The sequence below is a fragment of the Calliphora vicina genome, chromosome 5 (assembly GCF_958450345.1).
Source record: "Calliphora vicina chromosome 5, idCalVici1.1, whole genome shotgun sequence".
NCBI classification, from domain to species: domain Eukaryota; kingdom Metazoa; phylum Arthropoda; class Insecta; order Diptera; family Calliphoridae; genus Calliphora; species Calliphora vicina.
Genome location: NC_088784.1, coordinates 58405821 through 58430251, shown reverse-complemented (window position 1 = coordinate 58430251; position 24431 = coordinate 58405821). Strand labels below are relative to the sequence as shown.

The window sequence follows — 24431 nt, the reverse complement described above, 5'->3', positions numbered from 1 at the left end:
TGTTTTATTTGCCAAATTTCCACACAAATTTAAATTTGTGTACAATTTAAGTTTACTAACTAGAATGAAAAATTTTGATCAAAATTCACAGCAATTTCATTGATTGTTTTTTATATGAATTTTGACATATTTTTTCTCGTCAAATCTAATAGAATACCGAGCTATTAATTTAAATTTATTCCGTACTAAAATTTATTCGTGGCAAAATACAACTCTGTTTGTTAATGCTTTGAATAAATTTCCTTGCGGTTACTGGTTACTTAAATAGCACAACACTAATGACTTTAGCGCCATTAATATGACAGCGAATTTGCGTGGAAAGAAAGAAACAAGAAGAAAAACGTAAATTAAGTGAATTAATAAAAATTCTACTCCAAAAATTCTGATTTTTCGAATGAAAAATACAAACTATATGAATAAAATGCAAATTTAACAAATAAAACAAAAAGCAGCATTTGCAGCAATTAACAACAGCAACAACAAATAATTATACACAACAATTCGACAACAAGAAAACTGCAACAGCAGAAGCAAGCAGTCAGCAAAGACAGCAGTTGTACGAAAAAGAAAAACACACATACAATGGGACTTGACTTCGATGCGTTGGAATATTGCAAAAGTGTGAAAGTAAAACAATCACAACCGCCATACGCGTGTCCCGTGCCCAAATGTGATCGTAGCTATAAATCGGTGATTGGTTTGCAATACCATTTGCTAAACTATGATCATGACAATCCACAGCCGTTAACACCGGTTATGACGCCAAACCGTAAGAAAGCGCGTCCGCGTGGTGGTACCCACTCAACGCCAAAAGGTGGCGCTGGAGCTGGCGGAACAGGTGTAGGTGGTGATGATGAACAGAACGGCACTAAAGGCAGTGGCAACATCCGTAACATAACAAATCCTGAATCCTTAGTGTCCTACAATGATGAAGAGCAAACGGTAACGTTTAATGTGGAAGGAAAAAGTGTACGTTTAGGTATAAATGATCCTTTACCGTTTATTGATGAGGAGGAGTATGTTGAATTAGTGGAAAGGGGTTGCATTATAAATGCAGACGCTCCGCCACTTGAAGAGAATGCATCTTGGGCAAAAGTTAAAGTGCCGGAGGCTCGGTTTCAAGAAATTCCCGATTACAGTGTACCAGATGCACCAACCAGATCTTTAGCCTACTACCGCTTTATAGAAAAGTCGGCCGAAGAGCTGGACGGTGAAATAGAATACGATGTCGATGAAGAGGATTCGGCTTGGTTGGAGTGGATGAACGAGGAACGTGAAAAAAACGGTCACAATGCTGTGAATATAGATACAATGGAACTGTTAATGGACCGCTTAGAAAAGGAATCCTACTTTCAAGCAGCAGCTAATGGAACAGCCACGGGCAATGAAGTCGACGACGATGCCGTATGTTGTATCTGTATGGATGGTGAATGTCAAAATACAAATGTTATTCTATTTTGTGATATGTGTAATTTGGCTGTTCATCAAGATTGTTATGGTGTTCCCTACATTCCCGAAGGACAATGGCTGTGTCGCCGTTGCCTACAGTCCCCCAGTACACCGGTTAATTGTGTGCTTTGCCCAAATACGGGGGGCGCCTTCAAACAAACAGATCGTGGGCAGTGGGCTCATGTAGTATGTGCCCTGTGGATTCCTGAAGTTCGTTTTGCAAATACGGTATTTTTGGAACCAATTGGTAAGTTTTATTTAATTATATTATACATAAAATAGCGAAAATAATAATGCAATGCTATAATGTGTGATTTTGAACCGCTATGATTTTTCTTATAATTGTATAAAATTCACCACTCCCGCTGTGGTATTGTATGACATTTTGTGCAATTGTCACTACCAAATTAAGTACCGATTGCTTCCATATAAGTAACGCTTAGTTAATGAAATATATTTCTTCAAAGCTTTTTCGAATCTTGTATGAATTATATATACCCTTTTGCCTCTTTTAAAGTGCTCAAAATATCCCAGTTATTTTTAGCCTAATTTATTCTACAATATTTTATTATTATTTTTTTAATTTAATGAGATTTATAAAATTTATATCCAAAAATATTTTGGGAAACAATATTTATTTTTTAAAAGTATTGGTTATTTATTTCCAATATTTCACTACTCCATTGTGCAGCATCTCAGGGAAAATTAACAAAAAAATATATATACATTGAACCACCGAACATCAAGAAAAACAAACACAAAATACATTCTGCTCTAAATAAAGTTTTATTTAAGCTTTTATATCGAGGGATGCTATACAATACCCTCTAACTTAGATTTTAATGAAAATGAGTTTTTAATGGCAACATATTCAGCAGTTGACATTTTTGTAATTTCTCTATCTTAAAAAAATATATTTCATATACTAATTACTTCTTAATTCCAATATTTTCTCTAATTTTCATTTATAAAATTAGTTTACACACTAATTTGGACATGATCATCACGAATATTACCAAATATTCGCCCATGTTCTGAAAAGCGCATATCGCTGAAAATTTTAGTTTTCGATTTGAAAACGCCAAACAGGTGTTCTGACAAACGAAATCGAAAAATTTGGCGTTTTCAAACCGCTAGTGTATACTGAAACCAGTAGCAAATCGCGTGGTTTTCAGAACATGGTGCAATGCGTTTTGCCTTTTTACGGTTTGTAAACGCTGCGTTTTCCAGAATATGGGCAATTATAAATTCGCGTTTTCGAAATATCATCCATTTTATGTTTAAATAATTATTTGACACACAATAAATATAACATAAACCTACATATTCATATTAAGGTTGCAATTACGTAGTATAAAGATTACTTTAACATTCCTGATCCAATCAAGCCATATACAAGTCATATTGAACTGAAATTGTATTCTGATCCACATTCAATACCTCCATATAAATGGAAGTAGTTTTATTATTTAAATATCGTTATACCCCTCAGAATATCAACTATTGAAAAATTTTAAACAGACAAAATCTATAAAAGCTTAATTAATTTTAAAACCTATATTAATTATTTGTTGTTGTAGCAGCAGTGGTTTCTGAGTTGACAGCCCTTGGTCGAGTGAACGTTCTAGTTTGTCGTTGTGACTAATGCTTTTTGTTCGCAATTATCACAAGTTCTATGGAATCGTTACGAAACCCCTTCCTTGGAACGGTTGTGGAACCATTTCACTAATCAACTCACACCCCCTTTTTTAAGAATTTTTCTTCTATTTTCATTTTTTTGGTCAAAACTGTCGTACTTGGAACTAGTTCTGGGAACCAGCAAATGAAATTTTTATTTCTTTCATTACATAGAAAAGTATTCTCTTAAAAAATATTTAGAAAATGTTAATTTTGTTCAATGAACAGAATATTTGAGATTTGTTAACGTACCTAATGCAATTAGATTTAAATATATATCGGTTCAAATCCATCATCTATTCCATATTTATTCATTGTTCATCTTATTAAAGAAAAATATTTTGTATTGCATCTTTCTTAAATTCCTTTTTTTGAGCAATTAATTTTTTTTTGTAACAAAATTCAAAGTTTTTTAATTGTTCCTTGAAGTTCTTTCGAAACTAGTTTGCGTTCTATTGTACTAGTCTAGTATGAATGTGTAAAGCTACGTTTCCGCATACACCGTAATCGGCACCGAAAACGAAATTCCATACGAACTTTTTTTCGGTGCAAATGTATTGAATTTTGTTTTCGGTGCCGATTACGGTGTATGCGGAAACATAGCTTAACTATTTCTAAATAACTAGTTTCTACTAAACTCTACAATTGTAGGTATAAATCCATTGCTTAGGTACTCTAACTTTCAATTTTTTTAATTTCAGATTCTATTGAAACCATACCACCAGCACGTTGGCGTTTAACGTGTTACGTTTGTAAGGAGAAAGGTTTGGGCGCATGTATTCAATGTCACCGCAACAGTTGTTACGCGGCTTTTCATGTAACCTGTGCTCAGCAGGCTGGCCTTTACATGACCATGGATGTGAACGAAAGTGCTGCTCATAATGACTCCTCTGCACATGTTCAAAAGTATGCATTCTGTCATGCACATACACCCGATCACGCCAAGACGAAATTGAATTTGAAAGATTTCGAGGATGCACGTCATAAAATGAAAGAAGCTCGCAAGGCGTTGGCGAAAAAACGTTCATCGGCCCCGATAGTTCTTATACCCACTATACCGCCCGACCGCATACAAGAAATAGCAAGTATGGTACACATGCAAAAGAAAAAAGAATTTCTAGACAGACTTGTTGCCTACTGGACGATGAAACGTAAATATCGGAATGGTGTGCCTCTCTTGCGGCGATTGCAATCACAAGGCAATCACCATGGCGTTATACAGCGCAATGGTATAGAGGGCAGTCCCGACACTTCAGAGTTATACCGTCAGTTGAAATATTGGCAATGCTTGCGCCAAGATCTGGAGAGAGCTCGTTTACTGTGTGAGTTGGTTAGGAAAAGAGAGAAACTTAAAGCGGCTTATGTGAAAATTTGTGAACAAGTAGTCATGTTGCAAGTCAATCCACTGGAGGCAGTTCTTACCAAACTTTTAGATGCTTTAGAGGCTCGAGATACTTCGGAAATATTCCGCGAACCTGTAAATACAAGCGAAGTTCCCGATTATCTAGACATCGTTACTCAACCAATGGATTTGGGTACAATGAGAGCAAAACTTAAAACCTACACACACCTCGATCAATTGCAGACCGATTTCGATCTAATGATACAGAACTGTTTGGCCTACAACAACAAGGATACGGTTTTCTATCGTGCTGGTATACGTATGCGAGATCAAGCCAATCCATTGTTTCAACAGGCCCGAGAGGCTTTGGCTCGTGAAGGTCTGTTGGACACAAGCCAGTCAGACTCGACGGATCATGTTGAAAAAGAAGTTGAAGATGAATTACATCAACTTTTGGCAGCAACACCATGTGAGGCTATTGTACAAAAACTCCTAATACTGGCAGATAAATCTCAGGTTTTAAAGAATCCAACGTATCGCACAAAGAAAATCAAGCAAATACGTTTGGAGATCTCGCGCATGCGTAAAGCGATACAAAAAGCAAGAATGCAAGCTGTAAGTTAAAACTAATTTGTAATTGATTGATTTATTTAAATTGCTAAAACAATATTTTTTGTTCTATTTAGCGTCACAATGTCAGCTTGGGCGCCAACTCTCAAACAGAAGAGGATGAAGAAATGGAAGAGAATCACAATGTTGAAGATATGGATGTTGATATACCAACGCCACCAGTTAAATCTCATGCCATCAGCCTTCTGCAACAGCAAGAAAAATTTGTACAATCAACACCAAAACGCAGTCGAAAAACCGCTCGAAATCCCCCACGTTCTAGACAACAGCATCATCCTACGCGTCAGAATAATCATAATCTTAGTGAAGATGATGACGACGACAGTCTTCACAACCAAGCAAACGGTAGTGAGGATGAAGAAGATGCCGATGATACAATGGGCGAAGAGTCGAAAGGCGCTAGTAATAATACAACACAAACACCACCTTGCAGTCCAGTTAAAAGCCTTAATAGCAGCGCTTCCCCTGTGGGCGTCAATAGAAGGTGAGTGTGAATTCTCTCTCTCTTGTCTCTAACATTGTTGGTAAGTTCATCGTGCATCTAATAACACTTGATTTCATTACTTAGATAATATTGTTGTAAGAACACGTGAATTTGAATTTAGTTGTGAATTTGTATTTAGATGTACATTGTTAGAACTGAAAAGTTCATCACAAAAATTAAGATTTATGTGTTTTAATATGTTTCCCAAAATTTTAAAACACATTTAACAATTAATCATAAAATAGTTTTAATCCATAGAATTTAATATGTTTTCCAATCAAGTTTATAATTGAAAATAAAAATGGTCCAGGTTACAAAACTGAATGCATTGAGCTGAAATAAGGGAATCATAAAACATATTTATCTTAATTTTTAGTGTGTTTGACTTGCAACTTAAATTTTTCGTGTCTCTGTAACTAGATAGTCCATTAACAACTTGTTTATGCAATTCTTTATTAAATTTAATTTCTGCAATATAAATTGAATGAAAAAAAACTAACATTAGATAAAATAACTTCTTGTGAGTAAGCAGTAGTAATTTACAATATTTGCCTTGACATATAGTCTGGTTATTATATTAGAGATTATGAAAATCTCATTCTTATTAAAACATATCTTTTTATGTCTTGCAGTCATTGTGATAAACAAAAGATTTTTGAATTAATATTTAATTAAATTCTGTTCAGATAATTTTTTGATATTTAATTTTTAAATCAATATAATTTTTCATATGCAATATGTAAATATTGTTGTTGTAACAGTTGCGGAGGTTTCTTTTAAATGTTTTAATTATTCGTGCTCGAAGCTGGTGAAATTTTCCCACCTCAGTTGGTTTTAACTATAGGTCAATGAAGTTAAAATACGTATGTTATCCATAATAACATAATAACCCAGCGCATTGATTACAATGCCTATAATTTGAGTCTAAAAGTTGATTTTTCAAGTTTACGTGTTGTTAAACAAATATAGGAATTAACAGAAAAGGCAAAGTCTTCAGAAACAAAATGCTAAAAACATCCATCAATATTAATAAATATATTTTTACATTTTAAAAATTTTCGTTTATTTTCTTTAAATAAATTGCAAATGAAAGCCAAGTAGTTTAAGCATTGTAACAACTCTTTACTGAAATTTACACAACAGTTTAAATAGTCACTATTTTAATACGCCCTTAAAAACACACTGGTAACACAGTTTGATGTTACATCAAGCAATGCTTACGATATACTTACTGGTCCAGCAACTCGATATCACTATTTATTTACACCAGCGGCATCTTCTGACGCATCTTCTAGCAGAGACACTTCTAGACTTATCATGCAGTGCAGCAATGTTGATAACAATGTGTTCTCAACATTGTTTATAAATAGAATATTTAAGGGTCTACAATTTGTTCATTAAATCTTTCTTGAATTAATTTAAAATAGTATTAACTAAAACTTGAATTGTATATTTATTATTTTTTTTAAATAATATTTGAAATGGCTAGACCAACTGGGAAATATTCATGGCTATTCCTGCTTGTCTTTAATGTGACCATTTTCTAATCATGTATTTCGACGTGAATTCGATATAAATTAAATTAAATATAATTCGCCTTGATGTATTTAAAATTTAACATTCAAGACGAATTTATACAGGTGACTGACTGCAAAGACGAAGTCAGGCAAGTTCGATCGTGTTCATACATATATTTTTTATATGTGGAGTTTTACACTAACATTTTTTTTCTATGAAAAATTATATAAATAATTTCATTATTTTTTTTTGCAAGTGTGAGGGATACTTTCCTTATTTAAAAATTATCTTTTGAAGTATGTCCGCAGTTATTATTAAAATAAAATATATTGTATTTCAAAATAATTGAAAATATTTCATGAAAAATTTTATTGCGTTTGGTGCGTGAACTTTTTTAAAAACCGCGAAAAAATAATACCGTGGTTTTTTATATTTTTTAATGCTCTATTCGACTATGCTATGCCAATTTGTATATTTGCAAAAATTGTCAATAGTTATATCCCTAATGTACATATGTCATATGTATAAAACATTAATGAATTCACTCGAATTTGCTGAATACGCCTCTGCAGTCACCTGTATAAATTCTCATTGTTTAATTTCTTGATGCTTAAAAAATCTGACACATGCATACAATTTGTGCCAATACAATCTGCAAAATCTAGCAGTAAAAGGGCCAACAATGGCAGATCCCGTATACATATGCATTAATTTAAATTTCAAGAAATTTTATGAATATTGCAGAAAATATTCGCATTATGTCTGCAATTGATCTTACATAGATTTGTGCTTAATAGTTCAATTCACTGGACACTCATTTTTGTTCATAGTTCAAAACTGAACCAATTGAGTAAAATATTTGATTTGAACAGTTTTATCATAAACTACCCAAGACTATGGAGGAGTAAGAAAAAAAAACATGTGTAATAGATGGAGGTATCTTCTTATATATAAATAGGCCATAAAAGTGGTAAAACGCGTTTTAAAAGTGGTCGAATTTCGGCCACCAGGTGATCCTAGTAGTTATAAATTGAGGATGCCTAATTTTAATGGACTTTTATGGCAAAGAGAACTTTTGGAGAAATCATGGGTCACACAGGAATATGGTGTCAACAAGTCATCAGTTAACATTCCATACGAAATGCATTGAATTTTATTTCTGGATAAATATATGTTCTACTTATGATGGCCAATTTTTAAAACACCCTGTATATTTTAGAGTATCCAAAACCGAAAACCATTTTTTTTTAAAAACAAAAAAAAATTCTAAATCTTATTTAAAAATTTTGTTAATCAGGCAATATTTCATGAAATGTATCTTACAGTGTTGTTATTCAGGATCCAATTAACAAACATCTTCAAAGCGTCTATCAAATTTAAAGAGTGTGCCAAACCAATAATTTCTTAATTTCTGTAATAAATGAGAAAAACCTGAATCTCTAAAGATTCTGATATTTAATATATTATATCGAGGGCCTATATTCAAAACCCTCTATCTTGAAAAACACAACTTTTCAGGAGAGCCAAAAAACTGTTTTTTTTTTCGTGTATTACTTGAGTTATTAAATTGAAGCAAGTTTGAAACAAATTCATTGGTGTGTTTGCTTTAGTCAAATAGACATTGCTACGTTTGAAATAGTTTGGCTGGCTTTTAAATTAATAATACAGATGAAATTTTAGTTTAACTTAAAGACATTTAATTCTAACATGAACAAAAAATTATTCATATATCACACTAAACTTTTTTTCGAAACACTCAATAATAAATAATTTGCAAAAAAAGTTTGCAAAAAGTACAAATTATAAGCAATTTTTGCAAAAGCAGAAGATGATTTTTCATCAAAAATAATCATGAGTGATGGGCCCATTTCCATCGTAGCGGGTACGTAAATAAGCAAAATTTACGCTTCTGGCGCACTGAAAATCCAATCCATTACACCCGCTCAAAGTCACTGTAAGGTGTGCTGTTTTCGCTAGAGGAGTCATCGGACCTTTTTTCTTCGAAGACGTCGCGGGCCAAACGGTTACTGTGAATGGTGAGCGCTACAGAGCAATGATCAACGAGTTCTTTTTGCCGCAACTTGATGAATTGGGATTGGAAAACATGTGGTTCCAACAGGACGGTGCAACGGCACACAGTACACGTGCCACAACCGATATGCTGAAGGATGCATTTCCCGGGCGAATAATCTCCCGTTTTGGCGATTTGCACTGGCCAGCAAGATCGCCTGATTTGACCGCTCCAGACTTCTTTTTGTGGGGCTTTTTGAAGTCGCGGGTTTATGTCAACAAGCCTCAGACTCTTGCAGCTCTTAAAGACAATATCCGTCAAGAATGTGAGGACCTATCGCCGGAAGTTTTGGCCTAAGTGACAATGACAATCAACAGTGGCGGCGGCCATTTACATGACATCATATTCTCGACTCGATGTAAAAAAAATTAAAAGACCAAATAAAAATAATCCACAAGAAGAATCAAAGTTTTTATTTTTTTTTTTTAATTACAGCCAAAAAACATCGGAAGTTTACTTTTGCGCCACCTTGTATGTTAAAAACAATTTATGTTATGATATGCATTTGTTAAAGAAATTGTTCGTTTTCACCTTAAGGATTTAAAAATGTTGGCAGCATACCGTCCCATAAATGACATTCAGAGTATAACAAATTTATTTTTAACTCTCTACAAAATTGTGTAGTCAAAATTTTAAACTTAAGTTTAAGTCCATGAAAAATAGTCAAGTTATCTTAAAATAGGTTAAATATACCTTCTAGTTTGCTTAACCCTTAATTGGTGTCAATATTTCCGGTTACGTAATTGGTATCGGGGTCCAAATTAACCCAATTGAAGAAATGAAACGTTTACTGTTCTAAACATAATTTGTGTTTTTTAAAAATTTTAAATTAAACAACATTTTCTTATAAAGAAATAAAAGTTTCATTAATTCATTTTGTATATAACATAACTTTTTCTTATATAAATATAAGCCTTTTGTTTTTCTTTTAATGTTGGGGTTAATTTTGACGATATCAGTTAAGGGTTAAATGGAATTCCTCTTGGCGTTGTAATTAATTTCGTAAATAAAGAAGATGTTGCTAAACTATTGGAAAGCAAAGGGAGTTAGTATACGAGATTATACAAATATATTATTAGACCTGCTGATCACTGAAATGATAATGATAATAATTATCGTCAATATAATAAAAAAGTTTAGCATTTTCCTATAAAACTTATTCAATTTAATCAAAAAGATATAACTAACTATTTAATTCAATGCAAAAAGCTATATTCCAAAAATAGTTCATATCAAAATGCAACATTTTCAATTGGGTTCATAACAAAATTAAATAAATATGTACTATGAATCGGACCAAAAAGCAACATTTCCAAAATTGTTATTTATTTTATTCATTCATAAAGCCAATAGGCCATAATCGGTTCCAATTGTACTACTCACAAATTGATTATACATAAAAATAATTTAAAAAGTAATTAACAAATAATAATAAATACATTTAAACTACAAAGAACAAAATCCCACAAGTAGCCCAACAAAATAAAAGTAAGAATACATACTAAATATTAAATGGTAGATTCAGTAATAGCATTAGACTCAATAAAATATATTTGATACATAAAAATCTTGCCTAGTGGCCACATATTTATTAGATTAAATGTTGCCTTCATTTTATCCGCAAAAGGTTTCTCCGATTTGAGATACTAACCGACTTTGAAAATCAATATTTTTATAAAAAATAAAATATTAATTTCACCAAAATATCTAAATATTATAATTTCGCAAAAAAAAACGCAAATTTTACAACAAAAAAATCTTAAACATATTTTCATTTTATTAAAAAAGCTGTATTACTAAGTATGGCTGAATATAAATATTGATCATACATTGTGTTTCACCAAATAATTCATGCTTTCGATTTACATATTTATTCATTTTGAAAAAAATTAAAAAATTTTCTAACGCAAATGCTATTACAGAACTGCGGTGCTGTTTACACGTAAAGCGCAGGCCGCACTTAAACGACCTACAGAGACGACTACCACCAGCACAACAACTCCTGTTAAGGAAGAAATTCATAACTCTGCCATATCAACGCCAGTCTCGACAATGGGTTCCCTTATAACATCCGCTAACAATGCTGCTACATCTGTGGTAGCAACAGCTTCCCTTGTCTCCTCAGCCTTATCGTTAAGCAATAAACTAAGTGGTGGCCTTAATCAACTGACGCCGCTGTCGGCCAGCATTAATCAGGTTTCTGCAACCCTGTCAGGTAAATCACCGAAACGTAATGCCCGACATAAAAGATTAACCGAAATGCGCAACAGTTCATCAACGTCGCCGAAAAAGTCACCCAATCGAACTGGTGCGCCACCTGTGGGTGTTACTAGTCTATTAGGATCGACGACAGCAACATCAACATCAATAACACCATCGTCAATTTTAGGGGCCGCCCAACAACCACCATCACTACAGCCAGCATCAGCGCCACCCGCAATGACGCCAGCATCTAATTTAAGTAGCTACCAACATATTCCCGATAAATTTCGAGTTTATCGCACCAACAATGAGCGCGATGTCAGCGAGAGTGATGATGATGACATGAGTGACATCTCCGGCAGTCCCTGTAGCAGTTGTTCTGGTTTTAGTGTAAGTGGCAGCGGTTCAGATTACGATTCGAGTGAAGACGACGATGATGAGGATGATGACGATGAAGACGATGAAAAGAGTGAGCCAGAGGTGGACGAAAATAATACCAGAGATCGGCCAGATATAGAAATGAATGATAGTACTACAATAGGAGCAGATGATCAAGCCAACAATGGTCAAGCCATGAGTTGTAGTGGTGATAGTGATGTAGGTAACGTTGATGCGGATTCCGATACACAAACACGAAGCATTACACGACGAACGCCAACACCCTTAGATAAACGAGTACGTAATACAATACGTTCGAAACAAAAGCGACGGTTGGGATCAGACCTACACAATATGGGCTTATCGCTAATACCCGCTGCTCACAATCTTACTCCTGCTGCTGCGGCTGCTAAGACGGCAACACGTTCGTCCATTAAACAACGAAACGCTACGCCCACACCAAATAATGTAAATAATACTAAAACGCGTAGAAGTCATAACAACATTGCATCAGCGGAGGCAACAGCCGTTTCATCAAATAACAATGGCAAAGCGAAAATGAACAACAGTAACAATGACTCTCCCGACTCAAATAGTACGACACAGCATTTGTTAAAACCTCCCCTTGAGCCGTTACAGCTGGTCTGGGCAAAATGTCGCGGTTATCCTTGGTATCCAGCCTTGATATTGGATCCAAAAACCCCAAAGGGGTTTGTTTATAATGGCGTGCCATTACCTGCACCTCCTACCGATGTTTTAGCTTTGCGCAAAAACTATCCCCACGATATGGAGGTGTTCTTAGTTTTATTTTTCGATGCCAAACGCACTTGGCAATGGTTACCCGCCATCAAACTCGAGATATTGGGCATAGACAAAGAATTGGATCAACAAAAACTTGTTGAATCCCGTAAGCCCACAGAACGCAAAGCTGTTAAGAAAGCATACCAACATGCTTTGCATTATCAAAGTCAAGTTTCCGATCTCGAAGGCCAAGGACCGGATCCGATTATGTGAAAGTTAAATTGTTTAAAAATGGTGGCAGAAACGGAATGAACAGCTCCCTACACTCTCTCACACACACACACATATAAATACACAAATGCCTCATTTTTTCTCTATCTTACCGCTGTGCTCTTTTTTATTAATTATTATTGATTTAATATAAATATACTGTAAACATACATACATAAAAAATAGATACACATACATATAAATATGATATACATAGTTGATGTAATTTTCCCATTTATTTTTATATTTTTTATTTTGTTTTAAAATCTTTATCTTTAATTCTACTCTACTACTATTATACTTAGTTATTTTCTCTTAGAATTAAAACAATCATAAGAAAAAAAACTCATTTAGTTTTTTTTTTATTAAACTTAAGATATAAAGTGTCTTTGTTTTTAATAAAAAAAAAATATAGAAAATATTGACTTTTAAAATTTCTTGTCTTTCACAATTCGAGGCACAAATCTAAAACATAAAATAATATCACACTGATTAAACAAAATTAAAAAAAATGTATGGTTTATATAGAAAATAATTGAACAAACTCCTTCTGTATGTATTTGTATATGTAAATTTTCTATATTAGAATTTTCGATATTAAAATAATTTAAAGATTTAATAGTCCATTTGAATAAACAAAATGTTTTTGCATCATTATTTTTCCAAAACCATTTCTTTTAAGTTTAATTATTTGTTTTCTGCTTTTATTTGTAGTTCGAATATCTATAAATATTTTGTTCTATTAATTATATTATTACTTTTTGGTATTCTATTACAATTGTATTATAAAAACAACTATTAAGTAATTCTTTTTTTTTCTTAGTACTTTTACTATTTTTAAGAATTTTTGGTAAATAAACATGTACTAATTACGTTTTCCTGTTAAATAACACTTTTTAAATTTTATATATCGCGGTCTCTGTGGAGTGGTTGATTAAAAGCTATTTTCAATAGTTTGTTCGAAGAAAAATTATTCTACATATTTCTTTCTTCGAGGGAATTTAGTAAATTGTAATCTTCAGGCAAATAAATTGGGGTTTGCAGTATGGAATTGATTGTATTAACTCTCATGAATACCTTAAATATTTCGATATATTTACATTAGGGTCAACCCTAATTTTTAGAAAAATTGAAAAAGTTCGAATATTTTTGGACTTACATGATAATTTCAGATATGTCATTGCATGCACCATTCAGAGACCTTTCACATGACACCAATATTACATGTTTCCTCTGCGAGAAATATGAAAAAATTCATAACAAATTTAAAAGGACCATATCCTGGAATCCAGCTCACCAAATACTGACGGCAGGACAAACAATCTGAGAGTCGGTATCATAAAATGGATTAAACTTTTATTTTAGTTGGGAACCCCCTAATGTACTATTTTAATACATAACGAATTTTAACTTGGATATGTTCTATTCATAGCTTTTCTTCAGTTATTTGCCAAAAAATTTGTTTCAGAACGGACTTTTTTTTTCAAATTCTCTGATTTTTTCCTTATTCAATACGCATTGTTTGGGTGGTATTCCAAAAAATCCGTTTCTCAGGATGTTTGACCCTGGTCTATATTTTTTTCTTGGGCCATTTTTCTCTGAATAGGGTTTTAAGGTGTAAATATGTATAACATTAAATTGTTTATATATAAAAGAAATACGAAATTAAGATTGTCCTCAAAATTATGTATGTACCTTTCTTACACTTTATATGAATGGGATCTGTACATTTTACATGGCGTTGGCCTAAGAAGGAAGGTAAATTGATTTGGATGTTATAATATCCCAGCAAACACAACCAGAATTAGTTAAATTTTCGAAATTAAAAGTACTCTACAATATGTTATGAATGTTTATAAAAACATTTATAACATAACATATCGTATCGAATATATTAAAGTTTGAAATACATAATGATAAAAACATACATCGATGGCTTAATATAAACAAGGCGCAACTCGATTTTTTGTTACTTTACAGGAAAAGGAAAAAACTTAATAAAATCCATAAAATTTTAGATACAAAAAAAGTTTTAATACAATTTTTAATAAGAAGAGTGATGTCTCTTTATTTTATTTCTCATTTAAAATTGATTTTTTTTTATTTGAATGAAGTTATTAAATATAACTCTTTTTTAATTGATATTTAAAAAAAATAATTATTTACGCCTTTTTTATATTAAGCCATCGACATACAAATCGATATATGTTAATGATACACAAAAATGATCTGTGACCACGAAAATTCGATAATTGTAATATCATCAACATTTAGGAAAATATTGACAACATTATAACCGAAAAAGGCGATGAAAAACCGATGTTGTTGAAATTACTTAAATTTAAGATAAATTATGGAAAAGTGAAACAAATTGAATTCGTCACAAATCTGTCGTCTTGCCTAGAAAATATTGAAATAAATAAGCTTTCCGCATTTCAAATGATTATTGCCCTTATTTTGCCATCGACTCTATCAATATCTTTGAAAAAACAATATCTTAAACAAAGCTTCAAATCATAAAACATTCCCAACATAAAAAATTCTTTATCTTAATTTGAATAGAATTAATTCATTGTTCAATTAATTTATAATGGAATTATAAATTCATACACCCCTATCGGCAATAACATGTGAAATTTTGTTCCCATGAAATATCCATTTCCCTCGAAGGGAAAATTGCTGAATTGGGAATATCATGATGAAGTTTACATTCACAATAGTTGATTTTGTTCGTAACAGCTGTTTATTGTATAAAAAATTTCATCTAAAAATTTCACAACAAGGGGAATTTTTTTCACGTGAACAAAGTTGATGAACGAAAAAAGGAAAAGGGAAAATATTTCATGTGAAATGTTGATTCGCGATAGGGGTGATAATAAAATTCATTCAGCCTTTTGGTTGTTAAATGAAAGTATTTTGTCTTCATACTGTTTTGTTTTGCTTTTAATCATTTACAAAATACATTGAATTAAGCCTTTTTGTAATAGATTTGAATTGAAGAAAAATTTAATAATTCAATAAATTTTGTTATGCTATTACGAATTAGTTCGTGCTGAATGTTTTAATGGATAAGGTAAAATGACTGAACTCTGTATAACGTAAGATATAATGGATGGAAAAGTTCTAATAACTTGGTGATACTAACTGTACAATTGTTATTGGTTTGATTATAACCAATGAGCTGTTATTGATCGAAATTAAATTGGTGGAAGTTATGTTTCCCATTTGTTTCATGTTAATCGAAATTAATTCTGAAATATTCCTTGAATTATTGTAAGTTGTTTAAGTTACAAAACTCGATAAAAGTCTCGGCGAGGAATGAACAAGGTATATTTTGATTTTCTGACAATAATTCCATTTTTTTGTAGTTCAGAATGCACTCCCTTTGCCTTATCATACTCCTCGATGGCAATGTCACAGTTTTTGACATTAAGGAATGCAGGTCCGAAATTTGTATTCAAACGTTTCAAAAATTGGTAAACTCAATATCTAAAATAGAAATACAACGTGAGGAGTGTTGCTGTAAAGTTTTATTTTTGTTGTCCGATAGATGGTGTCACTGTTTTAGATTTAAGTTAAGTACATTTCGATTCATATATGTATGCCACTATATGTCGTAATTTATTTTCTTTGAAATTTATTCAGCCCAATTATGAATTAAAAATCCGCGAGAGTTTTTTCCCTTCTCCCATTTATTTTTAACATTGAATTTGAATAGGAAAAAATGGGAAAAGGGAAAAAACTCCCTCGGATTTTTTATTCATAATTGCGCTGATTATAAAATCGCCAATCCAAAGGATTTACTCTCCGGTTAAGTATCTTTAAAATAGATCGATACATTTTGAAAATAATTTACCATATTTATATAATTGAATTTTCTAAAATTATCTTGTATTTGATAACAAAGTCTTGATACTGTTCTCTGTAATAAGCGAAATATAGTTATATCGAAATAAGATTAACAAAATAAATTTGTATATATTATTTATATGATTTTTTAATTGATAGTTCCCTCCCTCCATTAGTTTAACTTAATATTTTAGTTTAATTAAATTCCAAGTTATAGTTACACTTAAAGTGCTTTTTTTTTGTTTCTCCAATAAAATGTACAAAAAATTCTACTACTTTTTTGGAAAACTTTTCTTTTTTAAATGTAAAACAAATTTTTTTATATTTACAGATTTTCAAATGTATTTCAAAAATTAAAATTCTACAAATTTTGGCGCCAAAATTAAAGAAATATAATTATATTTTTATAAAAACGCTTTTTATTTACATCTTTTAAGTTTCTTAATTCTAAATTTAAGCAATACAAGTGTAAGTTATTTTGTTTACTAATAATAATTATGATTAGTCTAACATTAATTAGTTCTAAGTCTTATATAATAAAATAATATTAAAACAATACAACTTAATTAAAAATTAATCGTAAATTATAAATAATTATAAACGAAAACATCTATTAAGTTTTAATGTTTTTTTTTTGTTTTTATACTATTTTTTTAAATATCCTCTTCTTTCCACATTTTAAATAATTGTGGTTATTTTATTAAACATAAAAAACTAATGAAATCAATTTGTAACATATTATTATAAAAACTAAAATAAAATTAAGCAAATGTTTGCAATTCGCAAACATTGTAGTTGTTTATTGATTAGAATTATAAAAATACGTGAACAAATATATAAATTGTACGTACACAAATACAGAGTAAGAAACCAATTGAAACTTAATTATTAATTATAAAATTTACATTCAAGATGCTCTTAAAATGCAAAAATAAAACAAAACTAAATGTTAACAAAATGTTTATTCTAAATTGCAATAATTTTCTTTAGCCCTTTCGACCCCGAATTAATATAGTGATGTTTAGACATTTCCTGGGGCCGAATTACCGCATTCGATATCGAGTAAATTCGATCGTAATTTTCTTATTTGAGATTACGGCATTCGATATCGATCGTGAAATTTAGTACATAATTACGATATCGAAATTATTTTTCGATACGATAGTTCATTCATCATGAGTGCGGTAATTCGGCCCCTGTATTATATATCATGAATTCTGTAAGTGTCATTTGGACATTTTAATTTCGAAAAACTCTCGATTTGAACTTTTGGGAAAATTAAAAAAAATTAAGAATGTGTATCTTTAAGCTGATGTAGGATTTGATTGAATTAAGATTCATTTGAAAGATAATTACACATGTTAGTGTATTTTTTGTAGATCTTCTCAAGGACTATTTATATTTTAAATTTTAGCTAATTGTGATTATAAATGGATTTTTGGTGATTTTTTTAAAAACAATTTGAGACCAATGTGAGGTGAACAACATAATTGACCCCCACTCCGTCTACGAAGCTGAACGACTGTAAATCAACTTGAAAACACTTAGCTCCAACCTTGTGAAATTTCGTTACGATATTTCAATAGTTCTCTTGATACCCAATTATTAAAAAAAATCGTTTCTAAGCCACTGTGCTACACTCGAAAGATCTGGAATATTGAAAGGTCTGGGAACTCATCGTTGATATACAAATAACACTCAGAGAATACATACATAGGTCTTGTAGGTAGACATCAAGGTTTCTTTATCCACGTCCCAAGTGATTTGGGAACAATGTTTCTACTTCTCGAAGACTTCGTTGGTGATAGCTGCATATTAAGTTGTGTATTTTGCAGAGATCGAAAATGACTCGTCCATATACCAAAAACCCTAAATTGTGATTTATATTTTTGTGATAAAAATAAATCACTGAAAATAACAGTTATAAAATTATTTTTATTTAAATGGTTTGGTATGACCTTTATTAGTTTTTGTTGTTTTTCAATTGTTTGGTGTGCGATAAACAATTCATTTGTTCTTGTTCTTAATAACTGTTACTTTCTCTTTTATTTACATACAGTTTATATTATATTATTAGTAATTTTTAACAAATTATGGAAATAATATGATAAGTATGAAGTAATGAAGTCTGAGTAACAGAAATGAGATTTTTTTTTAATTGTTATTATTCTTTTGATAAATTTTATATATTTAAGCGTTGAGCTTGTGACTTATTTGTTCGCAAATAAAAGTCACAATTATTTTTAAATGCCTGCGAATGAGAATTTACCATTGAAATGAAAGTGAACCCGTTATTTTCGGTATTTTGTATTTTGTGATAAAAATTTTAAAGATAATGTTTGAGCCCGACACCATAATGCTGCAGTAGTCCGTAAATTTTGTGTTGCATGAATCCGGTTACTTCAGTCACTTTTCTTTGAAGCCAGTGGAGTCTCATGTAGAATTCTATTTTATTGGAGTCCATAGATTTCGAAAATACTCAAGTTTTTCTCGATCACTTCGTTTAGTACTTTTATTATTAGCAAATGTAGTGTAATAGCGATATTCTTAAAGTTACAACTTCAAAAAATCATAACAATAAATTTGAATTTATCCAAATAATATTGTACTAATGTATATATTTAAAACTGGAAAGAAAGCACGTTTTTAAATAACAAAAACTTACAAAAATACAAAATTTTATTTACCAAAATATTCTTTTGATGAGAAATTATTGAAATTTTATAAAAAAAATATTTTTTTCGCTTGCGTGTTCTTTAAAAAAATAGAAGACAGTATTTTGCTTTATTTTGGGAGCAACATGACTTTAAACTATCGTATTTCAGCCATATTCCAAAAGATTTAAAAAAAAAACATTTCAAATCAGATCATACTATTTATGATGTTTTTAAGTTGTAACTTTAAAAATACCGTTATTTCACTAAAACCTAGTGATCGAGAAAAACTATAAGTATTTCCGTACTCTATGGAGTATAACAAAATAGGATTGCTACATGGGAACCCCTACATATTTATACCCTTCACCATCGTGAGAAGGGTATAAATATGTACCCGACCCTATAAAGTATATATATTCTGGATCCTTATAGATAGCGGAGTCGATTAAGCCATGTCCGTCTGTCTGTCTGTTCAAATCAACTTTCTGAAGACCCCAGATATCTTCGGAATCCAAATCTTCAATAATTCTGTCAGACATGCTTTCGAGAAGTTTTCTATCAGCAAAATCGGTCCACAAATTGCTGAGATATGAGGAAAAAACCAGGACAACCTCGATTTTTGACCTATATCTGGATTACTAAGTCATTAATATAGACAATATGGATATATAATGATAGATATTTTAAAGGCCTTTGCAACGACGTATATAAGACCATAGTAAGTTGGACCTACAATGGGTCAAAATCAGAAAAAAAATATTTTTTAAACCAAATTTTTTTTTTTACCCCCATTAACACGAAATCTGGTTATGCCTTAACTAATAGTTATATTGTCGGTTAAAATTATTTTTGTATGAAAACTGTCAGTATAACTATTAGTTAAAACATAACCAGACTTCGTGTTACTGGGGGTAAAAAAAAAAAAAATTTTATATAAAAATTAAAAAAAAAAAAAATTTTAAATTTAATATAACAATTCGAAATAAAAAAAAATTAACCTAAAATTTATCTAAAAATATTTAAAATTTTTATTTTGAAGTATAATTTGGTGAATGGTATATGTGAAATAATTCATCGATATTTCAATTGACTCAGTAAGAGATTCAGAGTCGAATGGTTTTACTTTTTGGTTACAAACATCATAAAAAATGTATACAAAAAAATTACTGTTTTATTTATTTATTTGCTATTATAAAATTCATTGAAATCTCCAAACATTAACATTCTTAAATCCTCTATTTTCTATACAACAATTTTCAGTCAGTTCATATGTAGCTAATTTTTTCATAAAATTTAAACGATTCTCAGTTAAACCATGACGTCCAGGATCACCAATAAATATTAATTTTCCCTCATTGCTGCACTTGTGCAACCAGGGTAAAAGAATTTCGGCTATTTCTTCATCATAGAATAAGTCGCCGATGAAAATTATATCCTCGGAAACATCACAACCAATTAGATTATCACTTGAGGTTTGTAACTTTTCCATATTAATCTTATTTAATTTAGCATTTAACAGAGCAGCATAACCGGCAGCTGAAATTTAAGATATAACGAAGTCAGGTGATTTTGACAATTGTAAATATAACGATTTAGAAATAAATTACCATCATCAATATCATTTGCCACAGCATATTTTGCATTTTTCATTATGGCTGCTATGGAAGTGGCACCACAACCACTACCAACATCTAAAACGGATTTGTCCTTGACCATCTCCGGATTTTCCAAAACAAATCTGAAAGGAAATCGATCATTTATATAAAAAAAATAAATTTCATAAAATTGTGTTTCTTATTACTTGCTTATAGCTTGACCTCCCGGCCAATAGAATGCCCAAAATGGGTCATTTTCAAATATTCGATTTTCCACATCAAGCTGAGGTTCGTGAAACAGCCTACATTCAGGTGTTATTAAATACAGTGGTATTTCGGGTGTTAAATGTTCACGTGATATTTTTGTCTCTTTCAAAATGTTCTCTTCGATTTGTTTGTTTTGCAATCTAGAATTTATGAAACAGGGAAATATATACATATATGTACATATTTATATAACAAATTGTTGTTTTTATTATTTTAATTAAAGTTTTATTAATTAAAATCTTGTTTTTCTGTCGTTCAGACGCAATAACAAACAATATTGAAATACTCAATAGGCGCACTAAGATTGATGGATTGTCTGGTCAGTAATTCATGTGAAGTGCGTACATTCAGTTATTATTAAAATATTATGATCATTAGAAGATAACAATTGAGAATTACACTTTGTAACAAGCAAACTGTTTAGCTACAGTATGTGCACACTAGAGTGCTCCAAGATTGTATGGACGAAAAAAACTTTCTAGGTACAGGCCGTCCCCCCCTCTAGAATTGTTCTATGTATTGTAGAAACACGTTGTGTAAAATATTAGGATGATAGGATAACGTTAACTGGTGGCGCAACGACGCTGAAGTTTTGAGGTGCATTTACAAGGGGAAAATATGCAATTTTTTCAGTTTTTGTAAAAATTTTGCCATTAAATAATTACTTTTGCAATTTAATTTAAAATAATCGATATGTGTACGTAATTGTCGTTCTAATAAGATATAAAACACAAAAATTGGTTAAAAAATGTTAAAGTTATTGAAAAATCGCCAGGCCATTAATGTTTCTCAGGCCACTAGAACAAGAAATTTATGAACAAAATTAACATATTTTGAGAAATATTAAAATAAAAGCGTATTTTTACTTAAAATATATCCACATTTACTTGTATATGAGTTTTTGCCCTCGTAGGATACCGTTAACCTATTCGCAGGTATGACCAAAAAAATTAAATTTTTTAACTGCAGTTTCAAAACTCCAATTTCAAATTTTTAAAAATTTTGTTAAACAAATTTCAGAATTTTTTGATCATCACATGGGGATTTATTGACAACATAATAGGGAATAAAAATGTGAAAAAAGTATGTCAATACCTCCTATAGTTTTTCCGTACCTGCGATATAAATTTTGCGATTTTCGAGAAAAACTAATTTTTTGGCCATATTTTGGGGAATGACCAGAATTTCCTTACTGTAATGATTTTTAAGTAAAAGCTATTCAGAATAATATAGTCCAGGTAATTTTAAATATAGTCTGAATGTCTTACTAAATTCGGAAAACTTTAACCCTTAAATCGTGAAGGTCAAAGGTCAATTTTTCCAATATTTGGAATTTCTCATGGAAAGATAGCGAAATATTATATATTTTTGGGCCGATTTTGATGAAACTTAAGAAAAATATAAAATGAAGTCTAGTATTCACAATAACAGTACAAAAATGGAAATTAACCCTTAAGAGTACTTGGGGTCAAAATGAATGTGTTTTTCGTGATTTTAAAAGTTGAGGGTCATTTGGACCCCAAGTGCTATTAAGGGTTAATTTCCATTTTTGTACTGTTATTGTGAATACTAGACTTCATTTTATATTTTTCTTAAGTTTCTTCAAAATCGGCAAAAAATTCCATGAGAAATTCCAAATATTGGAAAAATTGACCTTTGACCTTCACGATTTAAGGGTTAAAGTTTTCCGATTTTAGGGGGGACGGTCAAAATTCGCAATTTTATTTTTTTGGAGCACTCTAGTGCACACACATTGAATGAAATTTCAAACAACTATGTACATTTTTATTTCAATTACTATTTATTATTACTAAATTTTTGGACAGCTGCCGTTACATTCGGATAGAAGTACAGAGCATAAACAGCTACATTAGCCCAAGAAAGTCTACATACAGGAAAAATTATTATGTTACTTTAATTAAAAGCAGTTTTTTTAGTTTTGTTTTTATGAGATATATAATAATAAATGTCTTATGTCGATTTTAGCAAAAAAAATTCAAATAACGCCCAAAAGTTCACCGTTATTAGAGTTATTGATTCTGAGTAAAATGACGAAAAATTTATTCTGGGTCACGCCTACTTTTGGGCCTAAGTTTCATAATATTTTAAACCTTAAAGCCCAAAAAATCCAAAAAAAAATTCGTTATTTGACTCAGAATCAAAAATTCTAATAACGGTGAAATGTTGGACGTGGTAGGAAATGTTGCTCAACCCGACTTAAGTGATGTTGTTTTAATTTTTTTTAGTGTAAATTTATTTTTTAACAAATATATTTCATTACTTTTAACTTACAAATACAGCTTTCAACGAAAGAAATTTAATTTGAATTCCTGTATGTAGACTTTATTGGGCTACTTTATATGTATATATGTCAAATCTGATGAAAAATACGCCTATTTGATTTGTTTTTTTATACACTTCACCATGAGTGGCAAGGGTATATATAAGTTTGTCATTCCGTTTATAATTTCTACATTTTTCATTTGCGACCCCACAATGTATATATATTCTGAATCGTCATAGATAGCTGAGTCGATATAGCCATGTCCGTCTGTCCGTCTGTGTGTTGAAATCAACTTTCTGAAGCCCACAAATAACTTACATACACGAATGGTACATCAATATCTCCGAAATTCTTCCGGCTCGGTTGCTATTTAAAATCGAGAAAATCAGTCCACAAATGGCTGAGATATAAGGAAAAAACCAAGACAACCTCGATTTTTGACCTATTTTTGACCCATATCTGGATGACTAAATCATTATTATAGACAATATGGATATCTAATGATAGATATTTCAAAGACCTGTACAACGACGTATATAAGACCATAGTAAGTTGGACCTACAATGGGTCAAAATCGGAAAAATATTTTTTTAACCCGAATTTTTTTTTCACTAAATATTAAAAAAAAAATTTAAAAACTAAAAAAAAATGTTTTTAAAATTAAAAAAAAAATTATAAAATTTAAAAAAAACAATTTCGAAAAAACAACTGGAAAAAAATTTAAATTTTGTTTACCTAAAAATATTTAAAAATTTTATTTTAAAGTATAATTTGGTGAAGGGTATATAAGATTCGACACAGCCGAATATAGCTCTCTTACTTGTTTTTCCAAGTTTTTGTTCTTTAACTTTCGTGGTTTTCTGAATATGGCGTTTAAAAGATAATAGGTAAAATAAATATTGTTGCAACTGATTTTGTTTTGAAGAAAATGTCGCTCAGAGTTTTTAGCCGCTGATATACAGGGGAATTAGTTGGGCTTGCTCCGAATTTATTTTCAAGCTGTTCAGCAATTCTCGA

General features: G+C 30.9%; 2 protein-coding genes across 3 annotated transcripts in view; one reads left to right on the top strand and one right to left on the bottom strand.

Moving 5' to 3' along the window:
* The first annotated feature begins 314 nt into the window (after window positions 1-314).
* Br140 (bromodomain-containing protein 140) lies at window positions 315-13124 on the top strand. The gene is made up of 4 exons (XM_065511231.1): window positions 315-1696; window positions 3828-5083; window positions 5155-5582; window positions 11094-13124. The coding sequence occupies exons 1-4, from the start codon at window positions 583-585 to the stop codon at window positions 12763-12765; spliced, it is 4470 nt and encodes a 1489-aa protein (XP_065367303.1). The 5' UTR covers window positions 315-582; the 3' UTR covers window positions 12766-13124.
* Window positions 13125-20431: 7307 nt separating this feature from the next.
* Window positions 20432-24431, bottom strand: part of LOC135960988 (electron transfer flavoprotein beta subunit lysine methyltransferase-like) — a 138894-nt gene continuing 134894 nt past the window's right edge. For both annotated transcript variants that reach the window (XM_065512418.1, XM_065512419.1), the window contains exons 3-5: window positions 21070-21270; window positions 20876-21006; window positions 20432-20804 (exon numbers count right to left, since the gene is read on the bottom strand). In XM_065512418.1, coding sequence (XP_065368490.1) covers window positions 20467-20804; window positions 20876-21006; window positions 21070-21270 — 670 coding nt within the window. In that variant the 3' untranslated portion in view covers window positions 20432-20466. The remainder of the gene's footprint in view (window positions 20805-20875; window positions 21007-21069; window positions 21271-24431) is intronic.

Bases quoted from the DNA above. Each gene is read 5' to 3' on its own strand.
- Br140 (XM_065511231.1), top strand. From the start codon at position 583: ATGGGACTTGACTTCGATGCGTTGGAATATTGCAAAAGTGTGAAAGTA. The intron at 1,697-3,827 runs GTAAGTTTTATT...TTTTAATTTCAG, and splicing joins GGTATTTTTGGAACCAATTG to ATTCTATTGAAACCATACCA. The intron at 5,583-11,093 runs GTGAGTGTGAAT...ATGCTATTACAG, and splicing joins CCTGTGGGCGTCAATAGAAG to AACTGCGGTGCTGTTTACAC.